Raw genomic sequence first — 16,694 nt, 5'->3', positions numbered from 1 at the left:
GTGAATTAAGCAGAATGTGAGGTCTGGTGTTAACAGTGAAAGGAACAGAACGTCGCATTTATTGCAAGGGCGACTGGCAGAGAATTAGCGTCTGGTGTCAGTAATGAATGAAGTGGAATGCTGTGTCTGGTGTTCGAAGAATGGGGCAGAAATGTTGTGTCTAGCACAGAGTGAATGGAGCAGAATGTGTATCTGGCTTTAATAGTGAATGGAGTGAAATGCTGTGTCTGGTGTTAATAGTGAATGGAGCAGAGTACGGTTCAAGAGAGAATAGTGAAAGGAGCAGAACGTGGTGTTGAACGTTAGAAATGTGAAAGAAGATCGAGGTACGGGAAGAAAAGGGTTCGTATACGATGTTTGGGACGAGGCTGCTATCTTACAAAGGGCCTGCTTGCGAGGCTGGCCCTTGATTGAGAGCTGGGAACCTGGATTTTGGGAATGTTCCCACTTTCCCTAAGTGATAAGGATGCCTCACTGTGCCTGCAGGGACTGTGCCAAATGTTTGCTTTTCTCCTGGGAGTCTGGAGTTTTGGTGTGTGCCAGGTGGAAGGGGCCTGTGTGACCAGCACCCAGTAAAAATCATCCGTACTGAATCTTAAATGAACCTCAAAACAATGTCTCTATTTCCCTGGGTAGAAACATCCCACACGTGTGACTGCCTTTTTATTGTTAGGGTAGGAATGTGCTCTGTGTGGTCCTGCCCTGGGGGGCTGGGGGTAGAAAACAAGGAAGCCTGCAGATGGCTTCCTCCAGACCCTGCCTGTGTCTTTTTTCCTTTATCACCTAGCTGTGTATTCTTTAAAAAAATTTTTTTTAAATTTTTTTAGAGATTTTTATTTTTTTTTCAAGGATTTCTTTATTCATCTTAGAGAGAGAAAGAGAGAGAGAGTGGAGCAAGGAGCAGAGGGAGAGGGGAAGCCGACTCCACGCTGAGCAGGGAGCCTAATGTGAGGCTCTATCCCATGACCCTGAGATCTTGACCTGAGTGAAATCAGGAGTCCCACACTCAACCGACTGCGGCCCTCGGAAGCCCCCAAGCTGTGTATCCTTAACGCAATGCTATTAAGGAATCTTAGCTGTGAGTACAATGCTATGCTGAATCCTGTGAGTCATATCAAATCTCTGAACGTGGGGGTGGTCCTCGAGACCCCCCACCACAAAGCATCTACTATTAATGGTGCAAGGAGCAGGAGGTTGTGTTTAGCACTAAAAGTGAAGGAGGAGAGGTGGAGTTGAGTGTAAATGACACGTGAGTGTGGAATGCTGGGAGAGAATGGAGCAAACCGTGGGGTTTAGCAACGGTGTACAGCACAGTGTCCAGTCTGGAGGAGAGCTCTGATGCCCCAGAATGCTGGATCCTGCCAAGGGCGGCCAATGAAGAAACAGTGACTAACTCCTCGTGCTCCCTTCATCTCAGGCAGGGTAGAGAGATGGGTGTCCTTCTCTGTCCAGGTGTTTTGTGCTCTGGGCAGTAGGACTTACCTTAGGCAGGGATGCTCGGGAGCCAGAGCTCTGGGTGGTCATGGTGAGCACGGTGGTGATGCCCAGGCCCACACGGGCTGGTGCGGCGTCCATGTTGATCCAGAAGGAGATCCATGAGAGGATGACAATGAGCAGGCTGGGAATGTACATCTGGATCAGGTAGTAGCCCATCTGTCGCTCCAGGTGGAACCGGGCCTCGATGCAGGTGAATTTACCTGTGAGAAATTATGGTGAAAAGGCAGAGTATTCTGGGGAGGTCGGAACAGCCTCAGCTGGAGGCCTGGGTCAGCCTCACACTAGCTGTGTCCTGAGGCAAGTGCCGGAATCTGTGTGTCTCCATTCCCTCATCTGTGGTAGATTAGGGGTGATGAGGGCGATGGTGCCCACCTCCTGTGATCATCTGTGTGTTACTGTGAGGGTGAGATGAGGACTTAGCACACTCCTCACACCTTTTGTGCTCAGAAACACCGGGTGCCGTCACCCTTACCAGCCCTGTTTTGTTGCTAAGAGTGGGCCTCAGTGCACCTGTCCTTAGCCTTCAGCCAGGAACCTTCCCAAAACACAACTCGAGCCTGTTACTTCCTGTTGTAAAAACGTTCCTTCCTCCTTCCCTCCTCGTAGAGAAAAGTCCCCATTATCTACAGAGAAAAGCTCAAACTTCTCAGCCTGCTCTTCGTAGCCATGCTCTGGCCTGGTTTTCCATCCCACTTCCCGTCTTTCCTCACCCTCATCGTGACCCCTTCCACTGTACCCTGGCCTTGAGAACTTTGACCCTTCTGAGCTTTGGCCCCCGCCGATCCCACTGCCTGGGATGCCAGGCCTCTTCCCCACAACCAGCGGAAGAACCCTCCTGCTGCCGCCCACCTTCTGGTCATGCAGTCATCTGGCCTTAGGGCAGAAGGCAGTGAGGGCATAGGCACCTCGGTCTGTCTGTCCTCTGCACTGGACAGTGGGCAGCTGGTCTCCCCCCAACTCTGTGCTTGCCTGGAACCCGTCGGGGCCCCTCAGCCTCTCCCCCCGTCAGACCCACAGGGCCTAGCACAGAACTCAGCTCTCACCCAAGTGGGAACAGGGAAGAGGGAATGAGATAACGAATGAGAAAACGCCGTGTGAACAGTTTCGGGCTGTGGTATGCGAGGTGGTGGGACTCCGTGAGTCACTGCTGTCACGGCTGCTAATGGGAGTACCGTCACGTCTCAGTGTCTCGGCGTGCCCAGGGACCAGGACAGTATCTCTGGAGGTGACCCAGGAAGGGGCAGCTGTCCCCAACACAGCGGAGCCCAGGCTGCCTGCCCTTGCTCTGGGCCTTCTACCCGCAGCAGAGCACGCAGCGATTTCTCTCAAGCCCCTGCTTCCACCCAGATGGCCTCCTCCGCAGCCTACTTCACGCGTCCCCTCTCCTCAGCTGGGCTCTAGCTGGCCTGCTGACTGGAGGCCTTTCCTCCACTGAGCCTCTGTGAGCTCCTTCCCAGCCTGCCGTAGGGCAGACAAGGCCCGTCTTGGTCCGACCCCAGCTCGTTCCTGCATCCTGTCTTCTCACCAAGGCTGCCCTATGCCTGGGAGACAGAGAGCTGGGCACAATGGCCGTGGGTCCTTCCCCTCTCCTGCAGCTCGCAGTCTGGGGGACCCTTTCCAACTGCGCTGCTCACAGACCTCAGCATCACCTCTCAGCTCCCTCCTGCTGAGGTCTGAGGAGAGCAGCCTGGGTACTGCGTCCTGTCAGAAATGCCAGGTCCCTTGTGACAGACACTGCAAGATGTCCTCGTATCCGCTCCCCCTTCTGCCTTAGGGACAGGGTTCATTTTGAGGTGGGCTGCTGCTACCTGGACCAAAGACTCTTATCTCCTGGCTCCCCTGGCAATGAGGTGTGTGGCCTGAGCGTCACGTGCATGCCCCAGGACATCCAGGTGAAAGATATCAGAGCCACTTTCTTGGTTTCAAAGACTCTTGTCTTAAACATGAGGTAATCAACACAGAACTGTGTCCATCACGGACACCTCGTAAGATCTGTTGAATCAGAAGTTGAATGAATGTTTGGACCTACCTGTGTTGTAATGCTTCGTGCAGTATCTCAGGTCCTTCTCCTCTTTCAGGATAAACTGTGGTAGAGTTAGTCCATCTGCCACCTGCACAGCTCCCTGCTCCTGCCACTCGAAGATCAGGTCATTCATGGTATAGCCAACTGGGGTGAGGGATCAGAAGAAGCAGCGGTCACCACCCAGAAGCATTCATTTGCAGCGGGTCGGAGCTGGTTTGGGTTAGTGACTGAGAGGCATCAGGCACTAGAGGGAATGCATGGGACCACGTTGCCTCTCCACCAGCCCCTCCCCACTCTTCTTCCACCCTTCCCCCACCTCCCCTGCAACCGAGGAGGTTAAAACTGGTCCAGTTGTTTACATCAACCCCCCTGCCTTCTACCTCGCTTGTCCTTTCACCTCCACCTCTTACCCCTGTGGTCCTCGTCAGCTCACATCTGCTATGGGGCCTGCGTGCCATCCTTGCACACTCCCTCCTCTGCTCACAGCAGCTTTTCCTGGGGGAATGACTCTATAAAGCTATTGGGGGACTATCAGCCGGGGGCCGAGGTGTCAGGTAATGACACAACTAGACCCGTCGGATGCTCTGTCCCAGGACTTGAATCTTGAATCAAGCAACAGAAGGTCAGAGTTGGCTGGTGCCAGTTCCCCTCAGAGGTGGTGCTCCACCTAAGTCCGCTGCCTAAATCCTCCGCCCTGGTTTCTGTACGTCTTTCAAGTCCATGAGGAAGCCCTATGTCCTTCCATTGAATTCCACCTTCTTTTTTTTTTTTTAAGGATGTTTATTTATTTGACAGAGAGAGACACGTTGAGAGAGAGAACACAAGCAGGGGGAGTGGGAGAGGGAGAAGCAGGCTTCCTGCTGAGCAGGGAACCGGATGCGGGGCTCGATCCCAGCACCCTGGGATCATGACCTGAGCCACCTAGTCACCCTCAATTCCACCTTTTAAATTAGATTGGTCTCTGTTTGCTGTCAAAGAGGTTGGCTCCCTCCTCCGGTAGTTTCCCTTGTGACCTGCAACATATGAAGCCCTCTCCAGTGCCCCCTCTCTTTCCCAGGCAGAAGGAAGCATTCTTTCTGCCCGGAGGCCACAGTGTTCAGACTTCCGACAACACACTTACCACTTGCTGCCCTGTGTTAGAGTTCTTTGTGCCGCCGGCTGTCTATGTGTCCCCAGCTGCAGGGAGCAGCCCTGTGAGTTCAGGGACCCTGACTTATTCAAGCTCTTTCTCCTCCGTTCCTGGAGAGCGTATCTATAGGGACGTTGGAAGAGTGTCTCTTGGGAGAATACTGCTGACTCCGAAGCTGGGCCTCAGCCAGCCAGTAAGGGGGGCTTAGACTTCTAATGCATTTTCTAAAGCAAAGCCCCCCGTCTGGTATTTTGGGCTAGGACGGTTATCTCTTGGGGTCCAGCCGTTAGCTGCTTTTGCCCTATGGGAATTTCTGCAAGTCCCCTGGGTAAAGGGGAGTCTGGTTCTTTCTAAAGCCCTCATGCAAGTGACTCACAGCTTTCCAGTTGCATGATGCACGTCTGGACGTCCATGGGGAAATTCTTCAAGTCCATGGGGCAGGCCAGTGTTAGTGTGATTCTGAGAAGAGAAGGGAGTTGAATGATGCTAGAGCCACACACCAGGGAAGCTGTGCCTCCCTTCCAGTTATTACCAGGAAATCTGTTATCTTGGAGAGGTCAAGGAGGTCAGGGAGCTAGTGTGTATTGAAATAATATATGTGTATTTCTACATTCCAGATATGGAAATGGAGGCTCAGAGAAATACAGTATGTTGCCTAAAGTCACACAGTCAGTGGAACTTGTGGGTTTCTGTGGAGTCTGTCTGGCTTCTAAACATCTTGCCCTCAGCCATGGCCTGAAGGCCTGGAGGCCAGGCGCTGCCCCGGATCCCTGCTCTTCCTTGGAGGCTCAATTCCAAGTCGAGCAGCCCCAAGCCGCAGGCATCCAGGGCCACCTGCAGCAGGGGCTTCAAGTGGTTCTTTGCTGCCTCCCTTCATACACTGGACTCATCAAACGCTATTTTAAAGAGGCCCTTGCCTTCCGGGTGTCCAAACAGAGCTGACTCATACCTGTGGGCTCATGCTGGGGTCAGCTGGCAAGTGGTGGGTGCCCCCAGCTTCTGCGAGAGCTGTCTATTTTGGGTTGTTTCACCCTTGCAGAGGCTGAGCCTCAGAACCGGAGGGAGTGCCCCTAACAGAAGCAAAGTGCACCGTTCAGGCTAGGATGCAAGCCTTCAGCTTCAAAGGCTTTGCCCACATCGGAGCACCTGCTCCAGGGAATAGAGAAGAAAGGCTCTCAGAGCCCAGAGAGGCTTAGATCATCAGGCCAGCTCCCTCCCCGGACAGCTGGGGAAACTGAGGTACAGAGAAGGATTGGTCGGGACTCCTGCAAGGTCACCCAGTGCGTGATGGCTCAAAGGCAGGATTCAAAATTCCGTCTCCTGGCCATTGGATTCTGAGCTCCTGTGTTTACTTTCCGACACCGCTCTACTGAAAAGGACCTCATCAGTGGTGGTCTAGTGACACTTGGCCACCAGCACCTTACTGCCCATGGTGAGGGCATGGCCCCGAGTCAGCTTCTCCCCTCCAGCTCATGCCCACTGCTCTGGATTTGGGCCCCACGGAAGCACAAGATAGAAGCAAGAGGGGGGAAAAGGGAAGGGAGAAGGAGAGGGAAAGTGGAGAGAAAGTGAACAGAGTTGAATTTTTGAAGATAAAAGCTCCAAAGTGGGGCAGCTGTCACACTAGGTTAATTTTCTGAAGCTGAATGACCTTGGGAACATCACTTTCTGCTGATCTGTCCTTCTGTCATGCTGCATGGGGCTTAGCTTTGTAGAGATACCAAACCCGCCTGGCAGCAGCAAAATCCAGCAGTGTAACCTCTTCTGCCCCAGCAGCCAGGGCACCCGCGGCCGTCCTGAGCCCATCAGCCTTCCATCTGGATGTGCGCAGGCAGGGCGGCAGGGGGAGGAAGGCCACGTCTGCCTCTGGCTCCTCCCAGCAGTCCCCTCCTCGGGGCCTCCTTTCCCCACTGAGGTTCCTGAGTCCCCTCTCCTACCTGGCCTGCTCTCAGGAGTCACCCTGAGTCCAGCCATATCTGAAAGTTAGAATGGCTATAGCCTCTCCTATGGGCCTGGATATTTAAAGCTCCTCTCCTAATGGAAACAGAAAGATTGATTCCCCCAAAGAACGGGAGGGGGAAGAGGAGTCATTTAGGGCCAGTGTCCCTTAGAAGCTCTTTGAAATAAACACATACGCATTCATTCATCAAATGAGTGCCTATTGCATGCCGGGCACTTTCGGCTCGGCTCTCAGTGGGCATCAGATGGACACTAACAGATTGGAATCTGGGCTGTGCTACTAGGTGGCTGGTGGGAACTTTGGCAAGCTGCTTAAGTTTTCAGATCTTCACTTGTCTAATCTGCAAAATGGGCATAACAGAAATAGTTCATGGAATTGTTAGGAGGAATACAAATAATATATGTAAAATACCCAGCCTAGTTAGTAAATTCTCCATGAATGCTACATATATAAGAATTTAGCACGGACATTGGTCATCTTCTCCATGACTTGGGGGAGGAAATAGGGAATTATGTGGGGAGAGTTGGCAGGAGACTTAAAGTTTGCCCCTAACCAGTATCTATAGGATACCTCCCAGCTGGGAAGGGGGTCCCAGCTTCCTAGACTCGGTGCAAAGTTTGGGGGATGGAAGGGGTTTATGGAAGGGAGGGAGCAGCCCCGGTTTGTACCTGGGAGTCGCCTGGCAGGCCCATTTTGTTGAGGTTGCTGGGACTTTTCAGGCTTTGTGCCTTTGCTACTGCTACTTTTTTTTTTTAATTGCGGTAAGAACATTTAACATGAGATCTAGCCTTTTAACAAATATTTGTGCACAAAATAGTATTGTCAACTCTAGGCACAACGTTGAACTTACTCATCTTGAGAAACTGAACACCCCTACTGCTGAGCACTGTCTTTGAATACTCATTTCCCTTCTTGTTTTATTGAAATGCTGGCGAAGCTTAGGGGCCCAACCTTAACCCCTCTAAAAGCTTCCTCGGTTCCCCTGGTTATAACGAACCACTCACCCCTCGGGCTTCGCCTGGTATGTTCTCCTTCCTCCCTGAGTGTATTTTACAGAGCTGGCTCCGCACACCGTGCAAAGGTGTGGGGTTGCCCGGGCCTGTGCACCCCTGGCTGGCGCACCTCCTAGCGTCTGCTCCCGGAAGGCTACGGGACCAGGTGCACTCTGAGGAGGACGGCAGGGTGAGCCTCTGTGGAACTCACCTGATGCTGTAGAGGACATTTCCGTTCCGGGAGATCCTCAGCAGTTTGTTGTCGGTGGTGATCTCGTGGAAGTGAGCCCCCTTCTCGTTGGCAAAGAACAGGTCGGGTTTCCAGATGGAATCCAGCATGGACGGGTCCAGGTCCAGAGAGTCATCCGGGTATTCATTGTAGGCCAGCCGGGGGTCGTTCCACTGCTGCCGCAGGAAGATGTTGACCCTGTAGTCCTACAGCCAGGAGACACGGAGTAGTCTGTGTTAGGCCCCGGGAGGTCCGCTCGTGGAGGGCCCAGGGGCTTTCGTGCTCCCCAAAGTCCCTTTTGGAGAATTCAGAGTACCGTTGCATCTTATGTGGGTGAGACATAAAGTCTGTCCCTCAGGAAGAAAGTCAGGGGAGTCCCCCCTGAAGATCCTTTCAGCACCCTATCAAGTATATTCAGCTCTGAACTGAGATTATTTAATGGTATTCTTCTGAAAATTTTCAAAAATAAAGTTCCACATGACGTAGTAAACACGTGTTTTCATCCCGTTGCCATTTTGTCACATTTGCTTCGTTTTTCGGATAAGAGAGAGCACATCACAGAAGCTAAGTCCCCCTTTTACTTTTTTATTTTATTTTTTAATAAAATTTGTCTCTACTTGACAGAGAGAGAGAGAGCGAGCAAGCACAAGTAGGCAGAGGCAGGCAGAGAGAGAGGGAGAAGCAGGCTCTCCACTGAGCAGGGAGCCCGATGCAGGGCTTGATCCCAGGACTCTGGGATCATGACCTGACCCGAAGGCAGCTGCTTACCCAACTGAGCCGCCCAGGTGCCCCTGAAGTCCCCTTTTCTTATGGAGGCCGTCAGGGCAGTGATTCCCATGCACAGTAAAATTCGAGTGTCACTCTCCCATAGATTGACGGAGCAAAAGGAGAGACTGAAAGCTGCTGTCTGAGCATTCACACTGTTCTGCCTGAAGGGAACAATGAACTCCCAAGCAGTGAAGGAAGGACGGGTGATTTCTGAGGAGCTCCTGCTGGTCCTAGGGTTCATACCGCTCTGTTTCAGTCCCAGCCTCCGCAATCTTCTATCACACATGGTAATTTATTTGTTTGGGGAGGATTTTCTCTTTAAATTTTTATTTTTTTCTAATGTAAGCTCTACACCCATTGTGGGGCTTGAACTCACGCCTTCAAGATCAAGAGTTGTGTGCTCTACTGACCGAGCCAGCCCGGTGCCCCTGGGGAGGATTAATAGTTTGTGGAGTCACAACTTAATGGATTCTGAACTCAGTGCTAAGTCTAATGTTTTTAGGATGGGACTCTAGTGTAGTTATTTTGCTGGGGGAAAAAAATCACGATCAAGCCAATTAAAGAATGTTGGACTAAACCAAATGCAACTGATTTTTTACTCGGGACCTTAATATGCTAATTATTTGTATGTATCTCCAAGAGGGGAGGTTTATTTTGGGTACTGAACTCTTGCATTCTGTGCATGATGATTGCCTTCTACTGAATGTATGTTAGGAATTGCCAACCTTGTCAAAACTTCCTCCACTCCCCCAACCTTCATTTCTCTTCTGCATGGAGAAACTGAGGTCCAGAGAGTTAAGACTGACCCAGTATCACTCTGAAAGGCAGGTCAGAGGCCAAGAGTCCTGACTCCTAGCTGAGGATTTGTTCAGTTGGTCCTAGGGTTGCTGAGAGAGCCCATTCAGCAACCGATCGCAGCCCGAGAAGCAGTTATGGTATCGGTAGGTCTCCATGCCAGGAAAGTGGGTCATGAAGTTAAGAAATATTTTCATGAAGAAATGTTTTCAGTTTTGTTAGAGAGGCACTCTTAACCTGGGATCTAGGACTCTTATGATACTGCAAGTAGAATTTGGGATTTATTTGTGTTTTCCCAGGAAGAAGAACTTGGTTGTCTGTGCTGGACTCTCAAAAGGGTCTACAGTTCCCCAAAAGATTAATAACCTCAGTTCAAGTCCGACTCTGAATTCGGTCCTTCCAGGAATAACCTCCACACGGGAGCACCTGCTGGGGCTTTCCCCGAAGGTGCTGGAGAAATGAGACCCTGCTACATTTTCTTTCCCTAATCACTCTTCATCTGTCATCAGCAGTGACGGACTAAAACAAACGACCCTCCTCGCCACCCTTACCCTCACCCCTGCCGGGTCCCCCCACAGTACGGGTCTCATCCTGTTTGCCTCCGGAAATATCAATAGCTTCGTAAAGTGTTCCAAGGTATTTTATAGGATTTTCTATAATTTAATTGAAGCCTCTCCCTCCAGCCCCATAGACAATGACATTTGATCTCATAATCTCATGTCTTATAAGTCCCGTGGTGGCGGGAGAACTGTAGGCCAGACCTGGATGTTGATACTTTGTTTTTCCTGCTGACAGTAATGGACAGCTCCCAATCTGGCCGCCTCTGATCAGGAAATTAGAAATAGCCTCACTTTCTCTCTTGAATTTTATGTGGAGTGTGTGTGTGTGTGTGCACGCGTGTGTATGCGTGTGTGAGAGCGCACAGGGCAAATCACGTCAGAGGAAACAGACTGTGAGTGGTGGTTCAGGAAGAGCCTCCAGTCCCCAAACCCCAGCTTCACTTTGAGGTTCTTGCCAGTGACATGTGAGTCCTGTTTATGCGGCTGGAAGAGAAGGAAGTAGCATTTCTTAAAATGGTCTGTTAGGTACCCGGCGCTGTTCTAGATGCTGTCACACACACTCAGTCTTCACAAAACCCCTGCAAGCTGGACACTCAACTTCTCGTGGTGAGGGAAAGAGGACCAAGGTTTGGAAACGTTGTGAAACTTGTCCAGGGCCCAGGGCTAGTAAGTGGCGGAGCTGGGCTCTGAAGGCACGTCAGCCCCACCCGCTGTCTCATCCCACAGGGGCAATAGCCAGCTGCGTGCCAGGGACACTCCTCTCCCCTCCACACTGCCTCTGTGAATTCTGCCTGCTCAGTGTAAGCACTGTCTCCTGCAGGAGCCTCGATGCCCCCGGGCTTCCACGACCTCTTCCTTTTCTGATCTCCTAGCAAAACAGAATCACTGGAAACGTGTCATTTAGCACTGTGTGTGTCTTATCTTCTCTACTTGATCGGAGACAGTTCGAGAGGCTGAATCTGACCTTACTTTTCTCCTGCACCATCTCACCTACCTGCCCAGTCAGTGCACCTAAGACCTACCCAATACCCAGAGGGAGGAGGAGGCAAAGCCAGAAAAAGTTCGAGCAGGAAGAGCTTTCCTCATTTTAAAGTGGAGAGTCTGAGACCCAGAGAGAGAATGTGACTTCTGAGGTCACATAGCAATTCAGTAAAGGACCTACGATTGGAACCTGAATTTGCTTCTCTGCTGTTTAAAGTAATTAGGATAGATGGTCTCTAAGAGCCCTTCCAAATCAAATAGCTAATTGCTACTAGTTTAATTTTTTCCGGCAACATTTAACTGAGCATCTACTGAGTGCTGGGCACTGTTCTAGGCACTGGAGAATCTGCCAAGAGCAAGAAAGACATATTCTTGCAGCCACAGAGCCCAAGTGTGATGTTGACATGACATAAGGATAAGGGCTCTCATAGGATTAAGTACAGGGTGCCAGGGAGGTGTAGAAGACAGGCCCTCCCGCTAGACTGGGGGCTGGTGGTCAGGGAAGGCTCCAGAAGAAGTGATATTTAAGATGAGACCAAAAGTGGTTGAGCCAAGAGAACAAGCCCTCTGGGGCAGTAGGAGCCACATACTGGGAAGCCTAGAGGCACAGGAGGGCGTGGCCCACTGGAAAGGAGCACAGGGAGATGAGTAAGGCAAGGATGCTTGCATGGCCTTGGGCCTTGCCAACTGTCCTGAGGAATTTGGGCTTCATCCTGAGACTCCTGTGGAGCCTTTGAAGAATTTTAACGAGGGGAGGGAATTATTACATTTGCATTTGATGACTGATGTTTAAAAAATATTTTTCTGATTATAAAAGTAAATGCGTGTTGATGGTAAAAATGAGGAAGGCACATCCCTTGAAAGAAGAAAAACAAAATTAAAGCCGTAGGGTCTCATGATGAAATGGCTAATGAAAAGCGAGAGCAGGAGACCAGGAGAATGTACCGGGTGTCCTCAGGCAGCTTGGCTCCTCCTCCCGGCAGCCCCCTGCTCCGCCCGCAGCAGCTGCTGCCCAAACAAGCTGGTGCGTAGATTTTCTCCTCTTGGGCTGGGAAATACCAGTAGGAAATGCAGTTTGGAGGCAGTCGATGTAATTGGTGTAATAGGCTGAAAGCTAAAAGCTGTTTTGCTTACTTGGCCCTGTAATCACACTGGTCAGTGCTCGATACGCTGGGGGGGGGGGGGCCCGTTCAAGTTCAGGGGCTAGAGGAGCGACAGACGAGTTATGTACCCAAGAACCTCAAGTTCCAGCTCTGGGGTTGGCTTCCAGGTCTCAAGCTGTCAAAGGCGGCCCATCTCAGTCTGACGTGGGAGGGACTTCCAGAGCTCTCGCTCAGTCGTCTTTAGCACCAACTCACCCATCCTCCCTGTGACAGTCCCTGATGATCTGCTTTCTGGTATCTGGGCAACCGCCTTGCTTCTAAGACCGAGGTAGAGCACTAATCCCTTCATTCACTCTTTCTGTCATTCAATAAACGTTTATTGGCTGCTTCCTGTGTGCCACCTGCTGTGGGATCTATCCCTGCCGCCCCACTGCCACCCCCACTGTGTCTAATTTCCGGTTCTCACCTTTTTCAGTAAACGCCTCTAAACTCGGTACTATGGGAAAAGAGGAAGCATGAAGGGTTTTAGTAGGAAAGAGCCTGCGTGGGTGTGGTGGTGAGAAGGGGATGTGTCGTTACCATTGCAGTCAGAGCCAAGGGACAGCGCCCAAGCCTGGACGAAGATCCAGATTCTTAGATCTTCCTAGGTCTCAGCATTCCAGCTCTCAAGGGGTGTCTCTTCTCTAAAGCCACTTCTGGTCTATAAACATGTATTAGGCCTAGGATGGTGAGGACGGCAGCATATGGTCTTGGTTTCTACCCTTAAGACAGTTCAAATTATCTGGCAGGTGAGGCAAGATACAGACACAAATATCTCCCATACAAAACTGACAGTGACAGAGGTCAAAGGGGTTCTAAAAAATTGCTATTAGATGTTGCTCTCAAGCCCCTGAGATAGTTTCCAGCCAGGCTGGATGAATCTGGAAAAGCTTCCAGAGAGAAGGTGACACTGGAAATAGCCCCTTTCAGTTTGCTCCGTCCTACTGAAGTTAACATCTCTAGGTCTGTGTTGCTCTGAGAGGTGAACTCTATCTAATTTCGGCTGGAAAGGAGGCCAGGGGTGTGTGAGGAGGAGGTGCAGAGCTGAGGAGTCAGGCTTAGAGCAGGACAGGACTTGAGGCCTGGGATGGGGCATCCTCAGAGTATTTGGACGGGGCTGGATACAGTTGCAGGTGAAAGGAATCTCGAGTAGAAGGAACAGTATAAGCAAAGGCGTGGAGGTAGCGCCATTCAGACCGTTCAGCTTATCTCAACCACTGGCCGTATAAGTAATAAAAGGTCCCCCTTACTGAGGACCTTCTGTGTTCTAGGCATTGTGCTAAGCCTGCCATACATTTCGTCTCATTTTATCTTTAAAACAATCCTAGAACATAGGTATTTTCAACCTAAGTTATAGACGAAGATTCAGAGAGGTTAAGCAATTTGTCCAAAATACACAGTAATCAGTTGGGTTGGAATTCGGATGTGGTTTGTCGGATTACACAAGTTCATGGTATCAACGACTCCGCTCTGGCAAGGCTGGGAAATGGATCGATTTGAGGCTGCGGTATCCTTAACTGCCAAAGCAAGGGGTCTGGATTGCGCTGTAGCGTCCACTGAGCACCACTGGGGGCTTAAGCAGTGAGCACTCTCTCTGTTTGACTTTAGAAAGGTCTGTTTGGCAGGAATGACCATGCAGTCTTAGAAGTGAGAGAATCAGGCACAGGGAGACTGTTTTGAGGCATTTGAGGCCGTCCCCTAAGGGCCAGCGGAGCCGACAGCAGGAACGGAGAGTGGGGTAGGTCAGAGAATCGTCACCACCGTCCTTAAATACTAACTAAATACAGTTAGAAAGAACCCCTGGAGAATTCTGTCTCAACTTTCGCATTTTACACACGGTCCAGAGAGGGAGATGGACTCTCCCTGGGCCACATAGCAATTCAGCGACTACATGCATACAGGTGGGACGTGCATACAGACATCTTGACCCCATCCCACTTCTCCTATCTGCACACCTTTGAGGGAGGAGAAGGAGAACCAAGTTGAAGGTGCCATCGAGCCGGTTCTGCCCTCCTTGGAGAAGGTCGGATGTGAACTTGGCTCTGACAGGATTTGGGATTAGCCTGAACGCCGGACCATTCTGCTGAAAGCCAGCGACCAGGGCCTCTGAAGAGAGGATGCCCAGGCTTGGTTTATGAGCCGCTGCTTGCTCTCCCACCTGCTGCCCTTCTTCCCAAGCGCTTCCTCAGACCTCTGAGACGCGCTGTGGAACCGAAGTCGCCGCCTTTGTGAGACAAGTCAGGCCCAGCTCTCCCCAGGTCTGTGAGAGTGAGGACCTGGCTCATTGGTGCCTGCAGAGTTTACTAAATCCTCACCAAGTGCCGGGTCCTGTGCTAAGAGCTGTAGTGAACTCTCCAAATTCTCACAGCGATGCTCTTTTACAGATAAACCGAGGCCTGGGGATATCAAGGACTTTGTGTCAAGTTAGTGACAGAGCCAAAGCTTGAATGCATGACTGGCTGACTCCAAAATATGCCTTTTTTTTTTTTTTTTAATTTGACAGAGATTGAGAGAGAGAGAGAGGGAGAGAGGGAGAGAGACCACAAGCAAGGGAAGCGACAGGCAGAGGAAGAGGGAGAAACAGACTCCCCACCAAGCAGGGAGCCCGATGCTGGGCTTGATTCCAGGACCCTGGGATCATGACCCGAACTGAAAGCAGCGGATTAACTGACCAAACCGCCCAGGCACCCCTCCAAAGTCTTCTTTTAAGTAGTACACAGCATTGGCTTCTTTTATTAACAATGCATCATATTTTGTTGCTGCTTATTACTTTTCAAAGTACCCTCACGGTAATTCTGTTCTTTGACGTTTGGCATGAAGGGAAGATTTTTCTTCCCACTGGACAGATGAGGAAATTAAATCCCTGAGATCTCAAGTTCCCACCATTAGTTACTGGTAGATGCAGAATTGATAATAGTGCAAATAATACTAATATTTAAGATTGAGACTTTGCCATATGTAAGGAATGATGCCAAGAGCATGATGTGTGTTATCTTCATAATAGTCCCATGATGTAGGTTTGATTGTTACAGTTAGATAATTATTACAGTTAGATAATACATTTTACAGTTAGATAAATCAAGGCACACAGAGGCGAAAGTACCGTTTCTGATATCACACAGCGAGTAAGTGCCGAAGCTGTCATTCGGACCCGAGATGTTCACTCTAGAGCCCACACACTTAAGTCCTAGGCTACGCTGCCCAGGATCTCCTAGAATTGCCCCAAGTGAGAGTTTCATGACCCCTTAATGCCATCGGATACCGCCTCTGGCTGCAGTGATGCAGCCGTGGGTTTGTGGATACCCACGATTATCAGGAGGTATTACGAGGGGCAGCAGACACAAAGCTTCTGCCCCAGGTCCAGCAGTCCACTCGTGCTCCTACCTCAGTCCTGATCTGACCCTTGAATATGACCCGTCCTCTGCTCTGCACTCAAATCCAGTGCTGGCAGACTCCCCAGATCCCGGCCCACTGACTCCTTGGCTCCAGACGCTGGCTCTGTGGCTTGAACCTCTCCCAAGTCACCACCCTGCCTGGTGCATTCTCATTCAGATCTCATGCATCCAGAGATACGTTTGTTGTAGAGAACTGTAGATGGTTTGGACCAGTGGAGCTGAGCATCTTTGTTTGTCTTTAGGGGATCCCTAAAACACAGCGTGAGTTTAATAATTACATAAAAATGCTAATAGCAGCTACTTTTATTGGGAATCTAGCATTTGCTAGAACTTTATGTGCATTGTATCTCTAAACCTTTCATCAACCTAGCACATTGGGTATTATTACCCTCATTTTACAGGGGAGGAAACTGAAATCTGGAGAGGTCAAATAGAGGTTAAACGTCAGGCCCAACCTCCCATCATTAGTAGGAGCTAGAGCAGGGATGTGAATCCAGGACTGTGTGGCTGCCAATTTCATGTTCTTTTCACAACTGCATGCTGTCTCTCTCCTTCCGCCCCCTTCTAAAACCGAATTCCTACGTGAAGGTGAAAGAGATATAGGAGACGTAGTATACTGGGACCCCACAGAGCCCAAGTGACAGGTCGGTCGATGCATCTCCTTAGATCCAGTAGCAGGTGGAGAACACTGGACTGGTATGTTAAACAGTGAGGTGGCTTCATAACTGGTTGCCAAAGGGTGCAGATTGGGAGTGGATGTTAAGCTGGCAAGAGGGAAGAGGACAGTGTTGGCAGCACCGGGTGCAGTGGTGAGACACACCGCTCGCACATTTGGAAATATGGAAACCAGGCTGCACTGTGTTGGTTAAACTCACAGTAGAGAAGTATTTCCAGTAGAGGAGTTTGGCGAGGCCTAGCATCAGTCACAATGCCCTATGTGTAATCCTGGTGATTTAGAATAGGACTATGCTTGTGATTTAATAACTGGAACCCTAATTTACTATACTGTATCTCATTTAGAGAACTCTTTTTTTCCCCAAGATTTTATTTATTTATTTGACAGACAGAGATCACAAGTAGACAGAGAGGCAGGCAGAGAGAGAGAGAAGGAAGCAGGCTCCCTGCTGAGCAGAGAGCCCGATGCGGGGCTCGATCCCAGGACCCTAAGATTATGACCTGAGCTGAAGGCAGAGGCTTAACCCACTGAACCACCCAGGTGCCCC

General features: G+C 50.5%; 1 protein-coding gene across 2 annotated transcripts in view; it reads right to left on the bottom strand.

Annotated features, from left to right (window-relative positions):
- GLRA1 (glycine receptor alpha 1) overlaps positions 1 to 16,694 on the bottom strand; it is a gene marked incomplete at both ends in the record, with an annotated part of 80,080 nt that overhangs the window by 14,637 nt on the left and 48,749 nt on the right. For both annotated transcript variants that reach the window (XM_080804661.1, XM_080804662.1), the window contains 4 exons: positions 1,483 to 1,697; positions 3,527 to 3,664; positions 5,026 to 5,108; positions 7,813 to 8,036. In XM_080804661.1, the coding sequence (XP_080660787.1) occupies positions 1,483 to 1,697; positions 3,527 to 3,664; positions 5,026 to 5,108; positions 7,813 to 8,036 (660 nt within the window). The remainder of the gene's footprint in view (positions 1 to 1,482; positions 1,698 to 3,526; positions 3,665 to 5,025; positions 5,109 to 7,812; positions 8,037 to 16,694) is intronic.

This window comes from Martes martes, assembly GCF_963455335.1.
Source record: "Martes martes genome assembly, chromosome: 5".
Classification (NCBI taxonomy): Eukaryota; Metazoa; Chordata; class Mammalia; order Carnivora; family Mustelidae; genus Martes; species Martes martes.
Note: the sequence above shows the minus strand (reverse complement) of the source record. Positions and strands in the feature narration are given on the sequence as shown.